Source organism: Salmo salar, chromosome ssa23, assembly GCF_905237065.1.
Source record: "Salmo salar chromosome ssa23, Ssal_v3.1, whole genome shotgun sequence".
NCBI lineage: Eukaryota > Metazoa > Chordata > Actinopteri > Salmoniformes > Salmonidae > Salmo > Salmo salar.
The window spans coordinates 51,677,870-51,695,210 of NC_059464.1; the positions used below are offsets into that span (position 1 = coordinate 51,677,870).

At 43.8% G+C, this 17,341-nt stretch overlaps 1 protein-coding gene across 1 annotated transcript in view; it reads right to left on the bottom strand.

Annotated features, from left to right (window-relative positions):
• The window catches only part of tbc1d2b (TBC1 domain family, member 2B), a 79,848-nt gene extending 64,487 nt beyond the window's left edge, over nucleotides 1-15,361 (bottom strand). Inside the window, 3 exon segments of the mRNA XM_045705890.1 lie at nucleotides 6,698-6,878; nucleotides 7,737-7,878; nucleotides 14,851-15,361. Coding sequence (XP_045561846.1) covers nucleotides 6,698-6,878; nucleotides 7,737-7,878; nucleotides 14,851-15,180 — 653 coding nt within the window. The 5' untranslated portion in view covers nucleotides 15,181-15,361.
• Nucleotides 15,362-17,341: the final 1,980 nt, after the last annotated feature.

A 17,341-nucleotide genomic window follows, 5' to 3' on the forward strand; every position in this document is an offset into this window, starting at 1 on the left:
TACTTGTCAGAGCAGCTTACCGATCTCTACAGCTGTACACAGCCCATCTGTAAACAGCCCATCCAATCAACTACCTACCTCATCCCCATATTGTTTGTTTTGTTGTTTTTTCCCGCTCTTTTGCACACCAGTATTTCTACTTCCACATCCTCATCTGCACATCTATCACTCCAGTGTTTAATTGCTAAATTGTAATTACTTCTCCACTACGGCCTATTTATTGCCTTACCTCCCTAATCTTACTTCATTTGCACACACTGTATATAGACTTTTCTATTATGTTATTGACTGTATGTTTGTTTATTCCATGTGTAACTCTGTGTTGTTGTATGTGTCGCACTGCTGTGCTTTATTCTTGGCCAGGTCTCAGTTGTAAATGAGAACTTGTTCTCAACTGTCCTACCTGGTTAAATAAAGGACTTGTTCTCAACTGGCCTACCAGGTTAAATAAAGGACTTGTTCTCAACTGGCCTACCTGGTTAAATAAAGGACTTGTTCTCAACTGGCCTACCAGGTTAAATAAAGGACTTGTTCTCAACTGGCCTACCTGGTTAAATAAAGGACTTGTTCTCAACTAGCCTACCTGGTTAAATAAAGGACTTGTTCTCAACTAGCCTACCAGGTTAAATAAAGGACTTGTTCTCAACTAGCCTACCAGGTTAAATAAAGGACTTGTTCTCAACTAGCCTACCTGGTTAAATAAAGGACTTGTTCTCAACTAGCCTACCTGGTTAAATAAAGGACTTGTTCTCAACTAGCCTACCTGGTTAAATAAAGGACTTGTTCTCAACTGGCCTACCAGGTTAAATAAAGGACTTGTTCTCAACTGGCCTACCTGGTTAAATAAAGGACTTGTTCTCAACTAGCCTACCTGGTTAAATAAAGGACTTGTTCTCAACTAGCCTACCAGGTTAAATAAAGGACTTGTTCTCAACTAGCCTACCAGGTTAAATAAAGGACTTGTTCTCAACTAGCCTACCTGGTTAAATAAAGGACTTGTTCTCAACTAGCCTACCTGGTTAAATAAAGGACTTGTTCTCAACTAGCCTACCTGGTTAAATAAAGGACTTGTTCTCAACTGGCCTACCAGGTTAAATAAAGGACTTGTTCTCAACTGGCCTACCTGGTTAAATAAAGGACTTGTTCTCAACTAGCCTACCTGGTTAAATAAAGGACTTGTTCTCAACTAGCCTACCTGGTTAAATAAAGGACTTGTTCTCAACTAGCCTACCAGGTTAAATAAAGGACTTGTTCTCAACTAGCCTACCAGGTTAAATAAAGGACTTGTTCTCAACTAGCCTACCAGGTTAAATAAAGGACTTGTTCTCAACTAGCCTACCAGGTTAAATAAAGGACTTGTTCTCAACTGGCCTACCTGGTTAAATAAAATGGAATTCTTGAATAAAAAATGAAATAGAGAACTACGATGACGTGTTATTCTGATGATATTACAGACAGAGAACTACGATAACGTGTTATTCTGATGATATTACAGACAGAGAACTACGATAACGTGTTATTCTGATGATATTACAGACAGAGAACTACGATAACGTGTTATTCTGATGATATTACAGACAGAGAACTACGATAACGTGTTATTCTGATGATATTACAGACAGAGAACTACGATAACGTGTTATTCTGATGATATTACAGACAGAGAACTACGATAACGTGTTATTCTGATGATATTACAGACAGAGAACTACGATAACGTGTTATTCTGATGATATTACAGACAGAGAACTACGATAACGTGTTATTCTGATGATATTACAGACAGAGAACTACGATAACGTGTTATTCTGATGATATTACAGACAGAGAACTACGATAACGTGTTATTCTGATGATATTACAGACAGAGAACTACGATAACGTGTTATTCTGATGATATTACAGACAGAGAACTACGATAACGTGTTATTCTGATGATATTACAGACAGAGAACTACGATAACGTGTTATTCTGATGATATTACAGACAGAGAACTACGATAACGTGTTATTCTGATGATATTACAGACAGAGAACTACGATAACGTGTTACTCTGATGATATTACAGACAGAGAACTACGATAACGTGTTATTCTGATGATATTACAGACAGAGAACTACGATAACGTGTTATTCTGATGATATTACAGACAGAGAACTACGATAACGTGTTATTCTGATGATATTACAGACAGAGAACTACGATAACGTGTTACTGAGATAACTCTTCCACTGGTGGAGATTGAGGATTTCTGGGCTCTGAAGGTTTTGTGAAGTTTCACCCACATGGTGTGTCTGTCTGACCAGTATTTTCACACCTACGATAGGTGAAGCTTGCATTTCTGCTTTCTCAACCTGACGTTATAAAGACCAGTTAGTGTGTCAAGACTTCCCAAAATAGTACGTCGGAAACTTCCCCAAGAATTTCTTGTTAAATCGCTCTTGGAATGTTACTCAGAATTGTGATTTCCATTTGACCTCTCCATACTCCAAACCAGCCGTGAGTTTTCCATTTGACCTCTCCATACTCCAACCCAGCCGTGAGTTCTGGCATTCTGGAACATGACATCATCCAAGCAGCAGATGTTTTCCAAAGGAGAGACTAAGGCTGTTAAGTAGAGCAGAGCAGCCATATTGTTCATAAACACACACACACTAACTGTAGGATCACACAACTAGTTGGTCTCTACCGTCTGCACTGTGTTGTCAGACCTCATCTTACACCACATCAATCTCTCTCCAAGAGGAAGTTTTTGACAGGCAGATAAGAACACCAGTCATACCAGTTTCAACTGGCACTGAATACAATGGGCTGAAAGTAAGTAGCTACTTCCCCTTTAATAACCTGAAAGTCGAGGCCAGAAGCTACTTCCACTTTAATAACCTGAGAGTCTAGGTTAGTAGCTACTGTCCCTTTAACCTGTTAGGGCTAGGGGGCAGCATTTGCACGTCTGGATAAAAAAAATGTACCCGATTTAATCTGGTTACTAATCCTACCCAGTAACTAGAATATGCATATACTTATTATATATGGATAGAAAACACTCTAAAGTTTCTAAAACTGTTTGAATGGTGTCTGTGAGTATAACAGAACTCATTTGGCAGGCAAAACCCTGAGACATTTTCTGACAGGAAGTGGATACCTGATGTGTTGTATTGACTTTAAACCTATCCCATTGAAAAACACAGGGGCTGAGGAATATTTTGGCACTTCCTATTGCTTCCACTAGATGTCACCAGCCTTTACAAAGTGTTTTGAGTCTTCTGGAGGGAGATCTGACCGAACAAGAGCCATGGAACGATGATGGCCCATTAGACACCTGGCGCGCGAGTTCATGTTGGGTACCCTCGTTCCAATACGTTATAAAAGAGTATGCATTCGTCCACCTTGAATATTATTCATGTTCTGGTTAAAAAAGGCCCTAATGATTTATGCTATACAACGTTTGACATGTTTGAACGAACGGAAATATATTTTTTCCCCTCGTTCATGACGAGAAGTCCGGCTGGCTTAGATCATGTGCTAAGAAGACGGAGATTTTTGGACATAAATGATGAGCTTTTTTGAACAAAACTACATTCGTTATGGACCTGTGATACCTGGAAGTGACATCTGATGAAGAGAATCAAAGGTAATGGATTATTTACATAGTATTTATCGATTTTAGATCTCCCCAACATGACGTCTAGTCTGTATCGCAACGCGTATTTTTCTGGGCGCAGTGCTCAGATTATTGCAAAGTGTGATTTCCCAGTAAGGTTATTTTTAAATCTGGCAAGTTGATTGCGTTCAAGAGATGTAAATCTATAATTCTTTAAATGACAATATAATATTTTACCAATGTTTTCTAATTTTAATTATTTAATTTGTGACGCTGACTTGACTGCCGGTTATTGGAGGGAAACGATTTCCTCAACATCAATGCCATAGTAAAACGCTGTTTTTGGATATAAATATGAACTTGATAGAACTAAAAATGCATGCATTGTCTAACATAATGTCCTAGGAGTGTCATCTGATGGAGATTGTAAAAGGTTAGTGCATCATTTTAGCTGGTTTTATGGTTTTGGTGACCCTGTCTTTGACTTGACAAAACATTACACACAACTCTTGTAAATGTACTGTCCTAACATACTCTAAATTTATGCTTTCGCCGTAAAACCTTTTTGAAATCGTAAAACGTGGTTAGATTAAGGAGATGTTTATCTTTCAAAGGGTGTAAAATAGTTGTATGTTTGAAAAATTTGAATTTTGACATTTATTTGGATTCAAATTTGCCGCTCTTGAAATGCACCTGCTGTTGATGGAGTGCACCACGGGTGGCACGCTAGCGTCCCACCTAGCCCATAGAGGTTAACCTGTCAAGGTATAGGGGGCAGTATTTTCGATTTCGGATGAAAAGCGTGCCCAGAGTAAATACTAATACGTGCCCAGAGTAAATACCTAATACTCGGGCCCAGAGTCACACATTTGCATATTATTAGTAGATTTGGATAGAAAACACTCTGAAGTTTCTAAAACTGTTTGAATGGTGTCTGTGAGTATAACAGAACTCATATGGCAGGCAAAAACCTGAGAAAAATACAACCAGGAAGTGAAAATCTGGTGCCTGTAGTCTTTTCAAGTCATTGCCTTTGTAACACACAGTGACTTAGGGTTCATTTTGCACTTCCTAAGGCTTCCACTAGATGTCAACAGTCTTTAGAAAGTTGTTTGAGGCGTCTATGATGAACAAAGAGCGAACAAGAAGGCTGGGAAGTTGGTGACCCAGGGAAGGACATCAGTTCATTGGAGCGCATTCACGTGGGGAGGTAGCTCTGTTCCAAAACATTTTTCAAGACAATGGAACCGTCCGGTTGGAATATTACTGAATCTTCACGTTCTAAAGGCCATAAAGATTGATGCTTTACAACGTTTGACATGTTTGAACGAACGTAAACAGAACTTTTTTTTGACTTTTCGTCGTGACATTTTCCTCGCTCGACCTACATTTGGAGTAGCTTACTGAACGCACAAACAACGTGGAGATATTTGGACATAAATTATGGACTTTATCGAACAAAACAACATTTATTGTGGACCTGGGAATCCTGGAAGTGCCTTCTGATGAAGATTACTAAAGGTAAGTGAATATTTCTAATGCCATTTATGCATTTAGATGACTCCAAAATGGTGGGTATCTGTAATTGCCTGATGTATTTTTCTGAGCGCAGTACTCAGATTATTGCCAAGTGTACTTACCACAGCCCTTTCACCAGACCCAGTCCTTACCACATCCCTTACACCAGACCCAGTCCATACCACAGCCCTTACACCAGACCCAGTCCATACCACTAGAGGTCGAGCGATAATGATTTTTCATATTAGAAAACTGTTTGAATGGTGTCTGTGAGTATAACAGAACTCATTTGGCAGGCCAAAACCTGAGAAGATTCCAAAAAGGAAGCGCTCTCTCTGACCATTTCATGGCCTTATTGATCATCTCTAACAAAAACAGGGGATCTCTGGCATGACGTGACATTTTCTAACGCTCCCATAGGCTCTCAGAAGGCGCCAGAAAGCTGAATTGTGGCTTTGCAGCCCATGGCTGAAAAACATTAGCGCATTTTGTAAGTGGCCGATCTGAGGACAATGAGACTGGAGGCGCGTGCCCGAGTCGACTCAATGTTTACTTTCTCTCTCTTTGAACGAAAACCCCCACTTCCGGTCGGAATATTATCGCTTTTTTACGAGAAAAATTGCATAAAAATTGATTTTAAACAGCGGTTGACATGCTTCGAAGTACGGTAATGGAATATTTAGAATTTGTTTGTCACGAAATGCATCGTGCGCGTGACCCTTATTTACACTTCGGATAGTGTCTTGAACGCACAAACAAAACGCCGCTATTTGGATATAACGATGGATTATTTTGAACCAAACCAACATTTGTTATTGAAGTAGAAGTCCTGGGAGTGCATTCTGACGAAGAACAGCAAAGGTAATAACATTTTTCTTATAGTAAATCTGACTTTGGTCAGTGCTAAACTTGCTGGGTGTCTAAATAGCTAGCCCTGTGATGCCGGGCTATCTACTCAGAATATTGCAAAATGTGCTTTCACCGAAAAGCTATTTTAAAATCGGACATAGCGAGTGCATAGAGGAGTTCTGTATCTATAATTCTTAAAATAATTGTTATGTTTTTTGTGAACGTTTATCGTGAGTAATTTAGTAAATTCACCGGAAGTATGCGGGGGGTATGCTAGTTCTGAACGTCACATGCTAATGTAAAAAGCTGGTTTTTGATATAAATATGAACTTGATTGAACAAAACATGCATGTATTGTATAACATAATGTCCTAGGGTTGTCATCTGATGAAGATCATCAAAGGTGAGTGCTGCATTTAGCTGTGGTTTGGGTTTATGTGACATTATATGCTAGCTTGAAAAATGGGTGTCTGATTATTTCTGGCTGGGTACTCTGCTGACATAATCTAATGTTTTGCTTTCGTTGTAAAGCCTTTTTGAAATCGGACAGTGTGGTTAGATTAACGAGAGTCTTGTCTTTAAAATGGTGTAAAATAGTCATATGTTTGAGAAATTGAAGTAATAGCATTTCTAAGGTATTTGAATAACGCGCCACGGGATTCCACTGGCTGTTACGTAGGTGGACGCAAGCGTCCCACTGGCCCAGAGAGGTTAAACCAGACCTCACCTGATCTCGGAGCTCCAGTGACCCAGCTTGCTGGAAAAGTTGAGGGTGTTGGGGGGTTGGTGGGAGGGACCTCGTGCCGATTGGACACCCACCAGTCCGTCTGTGTCCGTTTCCATAGCGAAGTCGCTGCGTACCCTCTCCATGCTGTCACTGTGACTGGGCTTCTCAAACACAAAGACATCTGAAACACAGCAGAGTCAGACAGTCTGTTACGACCCACAGACACTGTATTTACTGTCTGTTACGACCCACAGACACTGACCCCAACACTGTATTTACTGTCTGTCCCCAGTGTTAAGGGTGTAGTCCCTGTATCTTTGTCCCCAGTGTTAAGGGTGTAGTCCCTGTATCGTTGTCCCCAGTGTAAGGGTGTAGTCCCTGTATCTTTGTCCCCAGTGTTAAGGGTGTAGTCCCTGTATCTTTGTCCCCAGTGTAAGGGTGTAGTCCCTGTATCTTTGTCCCCAGTGTAAGGGTGTAGTCCCTGTATCGTTGTCCCCAGTGTTAAGGGTGTAGTCCCTGTATCTTTGTCCCCAGTGTTAAGGGTGTAGTCCCTGTATCTTTGTCCCCAGTGTAAGGGTGTAGTCCCTGTATCTTTGTCCCCAGTGTTAAGGGTGTAGTCCCGGTATCTTTGTCCCCAGTGTAAGGGTGTAGTCCCTGTATCTTTGTCCCCAGTGTTAAGGGTGTAGTCCCGGTATCTTTGTCCCCAGTGTTAAGGGTGTAGTCCCTGTATCTTTGTCCCCAGTGTAAGGGTGTAGTCCCTGTATCTTTGTCCCCAGTGTAAGGGTGTAGTCCCTGTATCTTTGTCCCCAGTGTAAGGGTGTAGTCCCTGTATCTTTGTCCCCAGTGTAAGGGTGTAGTCCCTGTATCTTTGTCCCCAGTGTAAGGGTGTAGTCCCTGTATCTTTGTCCCCAGTGTTAAGGGTGTAGTCCCTGTATCTTTGTCCCCAGTGTAAGGGTGTAGTCCCTGTATCTTTGTCCCCAGTGTAAGGGTGTAGTCCCTGTATCTTTGTCCCCAGTGTACAGGTGTAGCAGGGCAGTACCTGCATCTTTGGCCACCAGGCCAGTGTGAGGGTTTGGGGAAGTCCAGCTGTCCCTCTGTCCAGACCCTCTGGTGTTACTGAACTCCCAACGCTTCTGCTGCAGCTGCTGGAGCCAGTACTGCATCACCTGGCGGGTAGGGGCCTGAAACACAAAGACAGGGGGGGTTAGGGGCCTGAAACACAGAGACAGGGGGGGTTAGGGGCCTGAAACACAGAGACAGGGGGGTTAGGGGCCTGAAACACAGAGACAGGGGGGTTAGGGGCCTGAAACACAGAGACAGGGGGGTTAGGGGCCTGAAACACAGAGACAGGGGGGGTTAGGGGCCTGAAACACAGAGACAGGGGGGTTAGGGGCCTGAGACACAGAGACAGGGGGGGTAGGGGCCTGAGACACAGAGACAGGGGGGTTAGGGGCCTGAAACACAGAGACAGGGGGGTTAGGGGCCTGAAACACAGAGACACAGAGCTAGGGGTTTGGGGGTTAGGGTCAGGCCTGTAGTTAGAGGGGGACAGAGATACAGAGCTAGGGGTTTGGGGGTTAGGGTCAGGCCTGTAGTTAGAGGGGGACAGAGATACAGAGCTAGGGGTTTGGGGGTTAGGGTCAGGCCTGTAGTTAGAGGGGGACAGAGATACAGAGCTAGGGGTTTGGGGGTTAGGGTCAGGCCTGTAGTTAGAGGGGGACAGAGACACAGAGCTAGGGGTTTGGGGGTTAGGGTCAGGCCTGTAGTTAGAGGGGGACAGAGATACGGGGTTAAGGATTGTCTCAGGATTAGGGCAGGATATCCTGCAGTCAGCAGCGAATCACCTGGAGGATGGGAGCGTGAGGAGTGGGGACAAACCATGTTTACATCTTTAGAACTCAAAACAAACATCCACAAAATGTTAAAACTACAAAATCTAACATTTCCTTTGCATAGAGTGTTATACAGGATGTGAGGGTTGTCTGGAGAGGACAGACTCCGTGCTAGTACAGGTGGGTAAAAAAGGCTGAACCTTTCAACCTGATTGGTCTGCAGCCCTGTCAATCACCCTTCAAGTTTCCACTCATTCTAATCAGCCAGCACCTCTCCTAAACAGGTGTTCTACTCTGCTAGCCAGCACCTCTCCTAAACAGGTGTTCTACTCTGCTAGACAGCACCTCTCCTAAACAGGTGTTCTACTCCGCTAGACAGCACCTCTCCTAAACAGGTGTTCTACTCTGCTATCCAGCACCTCACCTAAACAGGTGTTCTACTCTGCTAGCCAGCACCTCTCCTAAACAGGTGTTCTACTCTGCTAGCCAGCACCTCTCCTAAACAGGTGTTCTACTCTGCTAGCCAGCACCTCTCCTAAACAGGTGTTCTACTCCGCTAGCCAGCACCTCTCCTAAACAGGTGTTCTACTCCGTTAGCCAGCACCTCTCCTAAACAGGTGTTCTACTCTGCCAGCACCTCTCCTAAACAGGTGTTCTACTCTGCTAGCCAGCACCTCTCCTAAACAGGTGTTCTACTCTGCTAGCCAGCACCTCTCCTAAACAGGTGTTCTACTAGCCAGCACCTCTCCTAAACAGGTGTTCTACTCTGCTAGCCAGCACCTCTCCTAAACAGGTGTTCTACTCTGTTATCCAGCACCTCTCCTAAACAGGTGTTCTACTCTGTTAGCCAGCACCTCTCCTAAACAGGTGTTCTACTCTGTTATCCAACACCTCTCCTAAACAGGTGTTCTACTCTGCTAGCCAGCACCTCTCCTAAACAGGTGTTCTACTCTGTTAGCCAGCACCTCTCCTAAACAGGTGTTCTACTCTGCTAGCCAGCACCTCTCCTAAACAGGTGTTCTACTCTGTTATCCAGCACCTCTCCTAAACAGGTGTTCTACTCTGCTAGCCAGCACCTCTCCTAAACAGGTGTTCTACTCTGCTAGCCAGCACCTCTCCTAAACAGGTGTTCTACTCTGTTAGCCAGCACCTCTCCTAAACAGGTGTTCTACTCTGTTAGCCAGCACCTCTCCTAAACAGGTGTTCTACTCTGCTAGCCAGCACCTCTCCTAAACAGGTGTTCTACTCTGTTAGCCAGCACCTCTCCTAAACAGGTGTTCTACTCTGCTAGCCAGCACCTCTCCTAAACAGGTGTTCTACTCTGCTAGCCAGCACCTCTCCTAAACAGGTGTTCTACTCTGCTAGCCAGCACCTCTCCTAAACAGGTGTTCTACTCTGCCAGCACCTCTCCTAAACAGGTGTTCTACTCTGTTAGCCAGCACCTCTCCTAAACAGGTGTTCTACTCTGCTAGCCAGCACCTCTCCTAAACAGGTGTTCTACTCTGTTAGCCAGCACCTCTCCTAAACAGGTGTTCTACTCTGCTAGCCAGCACCTCTCCTAAACAGGTGTTCTACTCTGCTAGCCAGCACCTCTCCTAAACAGGTGTTCTACTCTGTTATCCAGCACCTCTCCTAAACAGGTGTTCTACTCTGCTAGCCAGCACCTCTCCTAAACAGGTGTTCTACTCTGCTATCCAGCACCTCTCCTAAACAGGTGTTCTACTCTGTTATCCAACACCTCTCCTAAACAGGTGTTCTACTCTGCTAGCCAGCACCTCTCCTAAACAGGTGTTCTACTCTGTTATCCAACACCTCTCCTAAACAGGTGTTCTACTCTGTTAGCCAGCACCTCTCCTAAACAGGTGTTCTACTCTGTTATCCAACACCTCTCCTAAACAGGTGTTCTACTCTGCCAGCACCTCTCCTAAACAGGTGTTCTACTCTGCTAGCCAGCACCTCTCCTAAACAGGTGTTCTACTCTGCTAGCCAGCACCTCTCCTAAACAGGTGTTCTACTAGCCAGCACCTCTCCTAAACAGGTGTTCTACTCTGCTAGCCAGCACCTCTCCTAAACAGGTGTTCTACTCTGTTATCCAACACCTCTCCTAAACAGGTGTTCTACTCTGTTATCCAACACCTCACCTAAACAGGTGTTCTACTCTGTTATCCAACACCTCACCTAAACAGGTGTTCTACTCTGTTATCCAACACCTCTCCTAAACAGGTGTTCTACTCTGTTATCCAACACCTCTCCTAAACAGGTGTTCTACTCTGCTAGCCAGCACCTCTCCTAAACAGGTGTTCTACTCTGTTATCCAGCACCTCTCCTAAACAGGTGTTCTACTCTGCTAGCCAGCACCTCTCCTAAACAGGTGTTCTACTCTGCTAGCCAGCACCTCTCCTAAACAGGTGTTCTACTCTGTTAGCCAGCACCTCTCCTAAACAGGTGTTCTACTCTGTTAGCCAGCACCTCTCCTAAACAGGTGTTCTACTCTGCTAGCCAGCACCTCTCCTAAACAGGTGTTCTACTCTGTTATCCAGCACCTCTCCTAAACAGGTGTTCTACTCTGCTAGCCAGCACCTCTCCTAAACAGGTGTTCTACTCTGCTAGCCAGCACCTCTCCTAAACAGGTGTTCTACTCTGCTAGCCAGCACCTCTCCTAAACAGGTGTTCTACTCTGCCAGCACCTCTCCTAAACAGGTGTTCTACTCTGTTATCCAGCACCTCTCCTAAACAGGTGTTCTACTCTGCTAGCCAGCACCTCTCCTAAACAGGTGTTCTACTCTGTTATCCAGCACCTCTCCTAAACAGGTGTTCTACTCTGCTAGCCAGCACCTCTCCTAAACAGGTGTTCTACTCTGTTATCCAACACCTCACCTAAACAGGTGTTCTACTCTGTTATCCAACACCTCACCTAAACAGGTGTTCTACTCTGTTATCCAACACCTCTCCTAAACAGGTGTTCTACTCTGTTATCCAGCACCTCTCCTAAACAGGTGTTCTACTCTGTTATCCAACACCTCTCCTAAACAGGTGTTCTACTCTGTTATCCAGCACCTCTCCTAAACAGGTGTTCTACTCTGTTATCCAACACCTCACCTAAACAGGTGTTCTGCTCTGCTAGCCAGCACCTCTCCTAAACAGGTGTTCTACTCTGCTAGCCAGCACCTCTCCTAAACAGGTGTTCTACTCTGCTAGCCAGCACCTCTCCTAAACAGGTGTTCTGCTCTGCTAGCCAGCACCTCTCCTAAACAGGTGTTCTACTCTGCTAGCCAGCACCTCTCCTAAACAGGTGTTCTGCTCTGCTAGCCAGCACCTCTCCTAAACAGGTGTTCTACTCTGACCAGCACCTCTCCTAAACAGGTGTTCTACTCTTAGCCAGCACCTCTCCTAAACAGGTGTTCTACTCTGCCAGCACCTCTCCTAAACAGGTGTTCTACTCTGCTAGCCAGCACCTCTCCTAAACAGGTGTTCTACTCTGCTAGCCAGCACCTCTCCTAAACAGGTGTTCTACTCTGCTAGCCAGCACCTCTCCTAAACAGGTGTTCTACTCTGCTAGCCAGCACCTCTCCTAAACAGGTGTTCTACTCTGCTAGCCAGCACCTCTCCTAAACAGGTGTGAAGTTCTTTCACCTCCAGATGAATGTTTATACCTGCCCTGCGCTAGGTGTTTGTGTTGTATGCTAGCACCAGCTAATGCAAGCATTGTTTGTGCATGCTAATAAAGTGTTAGTCATTATCATTGGTGAAAGCGTGTTTGAGTGCAACTAGCATACTCAGTATGTGCATCAGAAATGTTTATATGTTACTGCTGCTATATATAGCCTTAAAATGTTACTGTTTCATTAGTGGGCACCATTGATGGGTTTCTAGATGTTCCAGGATGTTCTATTAGGGGGCACCATTGATGAGTTTCTCAAGTTACAGCCTTAACAAAAATGTATTACATTAATTGTTTTCCTCATCAATCTACACACAATACCCCATAATAACAACGCCTTTATTAAAAATAAAAAAATCAGAAATACCTTATTTACATAAGTATTCAGACCCTTTGCTATGAGACTCTAAATTGAGCTCAGGTGCATCCTGTTTCCATTGATCGTCCTTGAGATGTTTCTACAACTTGATTGGAGTCCACCTGTGGTAAATTCAATTGATTGGACATGATTTGGAAAGGCACACACCTGTCTATATAAGGTCCCACATTTGACAGTGTGATGGTCACTATGACAGAGCTCCAAAGTTCCTCTGTGGAGATGGTTGTCCTTCTGGAAGGTTCTCCCATCTCTGCAGCACTCCACCAATCAGGCCTTTATGGTAGAGTGGCCAGACGGAAGTCACTCCTCAGTACAAGGCACATGACAGCCCTCTTGGAGTTTGCCAAGAGGCATAAAAAACAAGATTCTGGTCTGACACCAAGATTGAACTCTTTGGCCTAAATGCCAAGCATCACATCTGGAGGAAACCTGGCACCATCCCTACGGTGAAGCATTATGGTGGCAGCATCATGCTGTGGGGATGTTATTCAGCGGCAGGGACTGGGAGACTAGTCAGGATCGAGGGAAAGATGAACGGAGCAAAGTACAGAGAGATCCTTGATGAAAACCTGTTCCAGAGCGCTCAGGACCTCAGACTGGGGCGAAGGTTCACCTTCCAACAGGACAACGACCCTAAGCACACAGCCAAGACAACGCAGGAGTGGCTTCCGGACAAGTCTCTGAATGTCCTCGAGTGGCCCAGCCAGAGCCTAGACTTGAACCTGATCTAACATCTCTGGAGAGACCTGAAAATAGCTGTGCAGCGACGCTTCCCATCCAACCTGACAGAGCTTGAGAGGATCTGCAGAGAAGAATGGGAGAAACTCCCCAAATACAGGTGTGCCAAGCTTGTAGCGTCATACCCAAGAAGACTCGAGGCTGTAATCGCTGCTAAAGGTGCTTCAGCAAAGTACTGAGTAAAGGGTCTGAATACTTATATAAATGTCATTGTTTTTTTTATTTTTATTAATTGGCAAAATGTTTTAAAAATCCTGTTTTTCTTTGTCATTATTGGCTATTGTGTGTAGATTGATGAGAAAAAAACAATTGAATCCATTTTAGAATAAGGCTATAAAGTAACAAAATGTGGGAAAAGTCAAGGGGTCTGAATACTTTCCGAATGCACTGTATGTTCTATTCCACATTTTGTTACATTACAGCCTTGGAAGGCTGTTCCACAGAGGAACTCTGGAGCTCTGTCAGAGCGACCATCGGGTTCTTGGTCACCTCCCTGACCAAGGCTCTTCTCCCCCGATTGCTCAGTTTGGCCGGGTGGTCCAGCTCTAGGAAGAGTCTTGGTGGTTCCAAACTTCTTCCATTTAAGAATGATGGAGGCCACTGTGTTCTTGGGGACCTTCAATGCTGCAGACAATTTTTTGGTACCCTTCCCCAGATCTGTACCTCGACACAATCCTGTCTTGGAGCTCTACGGACAGGGCGGGATGTAAATTAAAACATTTTTTTTTTAAATTAAGTAACTCCGCCAGAGTGTCTCTTTTGGGTCACTTCCGCCGGTCCCAGGCCCGGATAAAGGAGGACGGTTGGAATTGTGACATTACAAAAAAAAAAGACTCGACAGAAGTTCATATGTAGTTCTAAACATATTTAGGGTGTTTTTCGCTCACTTTTTGTCAATACCACAACGTTATTCCTCTCTCCTACATCGTCCATCACAATTACATGCAAATGGACAATTATGCAAATTGGGTGATAACATCATTTAGCGACTTCTAGCAACGTTTAGGACAGCCAATAGCTACTTTCCTTACTGAGGAGTTGGCAACACTGCTGCTGAGCGCAACAGGCAGAGAGACAGCAGGAAATGGATCCAGAGCTACAGAGGAACTTTCCACGTGATTCCACAGGCTACGTTCTATCTATCCCACGTGATTCCACAGGCTACGTTCTATCTATCCCACGTGATTCCACAGGCTACGTTCTATCTATCCCACGTGATTCCACAGGCTACGTTCTATCTATCCCACGTGATTCCACAGGCTACGTTGTATCCCACGTGATTCAACAGACCAATGACAGTTTCCCAACATATTGTGTGTTAGTTGCCATGTACCAATGCGAGCAGGCAACACTTCCTAAAACTACAGGCCGTATTAAAGGGTGTGTCTGGAACGACGTGTTGTGCCAGTAACACTGTGTCCGATATTGTTACGCAAAAATAAATGGTCAATTGTGGACGTATATTCATTCACTCATCATGACATGCATTTAACATCAAACTAGACGTAACTGCAGAATCGTAAAGCATGTAGATTATATTTACCTTGAGTACAAACTCCTTCCCTGTGGTGCGAATCTCAAACTGCCCCTCGTCTCCCTCCACATCATAGCTGAAGCTGGCTTCTCCTATCGTTATGTGTCCCAGCGGCAGGGCGTCTTGCGGACTCTTGAAGTAATACAAATAACATTTCCTCTCGTCGTACACAAACCAGCGGAGTTTAAACCCCCGCAGCGGCCCTTTTCCAGCGAGTTTAGTCAAATAACCGCATAGTTTCGCGACCGGGTCCTTCGGTGATTCGGGTTCGCTTGCGTCCACCGAATTACAGGCCAGAACTCGTGTTGAGTTCTCCTCTCCGCCATCCTCTTCGTGCATCTTTCTCCAACTTTCTTCCTCTTGGCGGACGGACGGTCACAGATGACCCATTATACTGACCAGATACTCAAGTGGCCGCTCTAACAATAAAAAGACATGTTAAAAAATGGAAGGCAGTCCAGTCCAGGAAGGAGAGTAAATTAGGTGGGATCATTCAGCACTGTGAACCCAGCGACATTAAGGTAAACGGAGAAATACGGATACATTTCAAAATAAAAGTCAACCTGAATGGGGGGGGGTTCTTCATGATTTACTGGACGTTTTTCTAATTTAAATCACAAAGGTTGTAGTTTAATTAACTTAAACATACATTTATTAAAGAAAAAAAATATATATATTTTTTAATCAATTAACAAAGATCGATTTTACTGTCTGTTTTTTTTTTTTTTTTTTTTTACTACTGTAATGATAAAACAATAACAACACAATGCCAACACTGTTACTGGAAGTACTGGTGGTTTTGAAATACTCGACTTTTAACAGAACAGGATTTATTAAACATGTTTTGAAGATAACTTTTTCACATTGACCCCATCCAAGTGTAACTGTTTACATGGCCACAGTGTACCCCGACCCTCATTGTTTCTGCCTGCCTGCCTGCCTGCCTGCCTGCCTGCCTGCCTGCCTGCCTGCCTTCCTTCCTTCCTTCCTTCCTCTCTCTCTCTCTGTCTCACCTCCTTCTAATTCCCCTCTATCTATCTATCTATCTATCTATCTATCTATCTATCTATCTATCTATCTATCTATCTATCTATCTATCTATCTATCTATCTATCTATCTATCTATCTATCTATCTATCTATCTATCTATCTATCTATCTATCTATATCTATCTAGAGCTGCTTCCTGTGCTTGGCCCTCCTATGTTGAACATAATAAACGGCTCTCTATCCACCGGATGTGTACCAAGCTCACTAAAAGTGGCAGTAATAAAGCCTCTCTTGAAAAAGCCGAATCTTGATCCAGAAATTATAAAAAACTATCGGCCTATATCGAATCTTCCATTCCTCTCAAAATTTTTTGAAAAAGCTGTTGCACAGCAACTCACTGCCTTCCTGAAGACAAACAATGTATACGAAACGCTTCAGTCTGGTTTTAGACCCCATCATAGCACTGAGACTGCACTTGTGAAGGTGGTAAATTACTTTTTAATGGCGTCAGACCGAGGCTCTGCATCTGTCCTCGTGCTCCTAGATCTTAGTGCCGCTTTTGATACCATCGATCACCACATTCTTTTGGAGAGATTGGAAACCCAAATTGGTCTACATGGACAAGTTCTGGCCTGGTTTAGATCTTATCTGTCGGAAAGATATCAGTTTGTCTCTGTGAATGGTTTGTCCTCTGACAAATCAATTGTAAATTTCGGTGTTCCTCAAGGTTCCGTTTTAGGACCACTATTGTTTTCACTATATATTTTACCTCTTGGGGATGTCATTCGAAAACATAATGTTAAATTTCACTGCTATGCGGACGACATTTCAATGAAACATGGTGAAGCCCCAAAATTGCCCTCGCTAGAAGCCTGTGTTTCAGACATAAAGAAGTGGATGTCTGCAAACTTTCTACTTTTAAACTCGGACAAAACAGAGATGCTTGTTCTAGGTCCCAAGAAACAAAGAGATCTTCTGTTGAATCTGACAATTAATCTGGATGTTTGTACAGTCGTCTCAAATAAAACTGTGAAGGACCTCGGCGTTACTCTGGACCCTGATCTCTCTTTTGAAGAACATATCAAGACTGTTTCAAGGACAGCTTTTTTCCATCTACGTAACATTGCAAAAATCAGAAACTTTCTGTCCAAAAATGACGCAGAAAAATTAATCCATGCTTTTGTTACTTCTAGGCTGGACTACTGCAATGCTCTACTTTCCGGCTACCCGGATAAAGCACTAAATAAACTTCAGTTAGTGCTAAATACGGCTGCTAGAATCCTGACTAGAACCAAAAAATTTGATCATATTACTCCAGTGCTAGCCTCCCTACACTGGCTTCCTGTTAAGGCAAGGGCTGATTTCAAGGTTTTACTGCTAACCTACAAAGCATTACATGGGCTTGCTCCTACCTATCTTTCCGATTTGGTCCTGCCGTACATACCTACACGTACGCTACGGTCACAAGACGCAGGCCTCCTAATTGTCCCTAGAATTTCTAAGCAAACGGC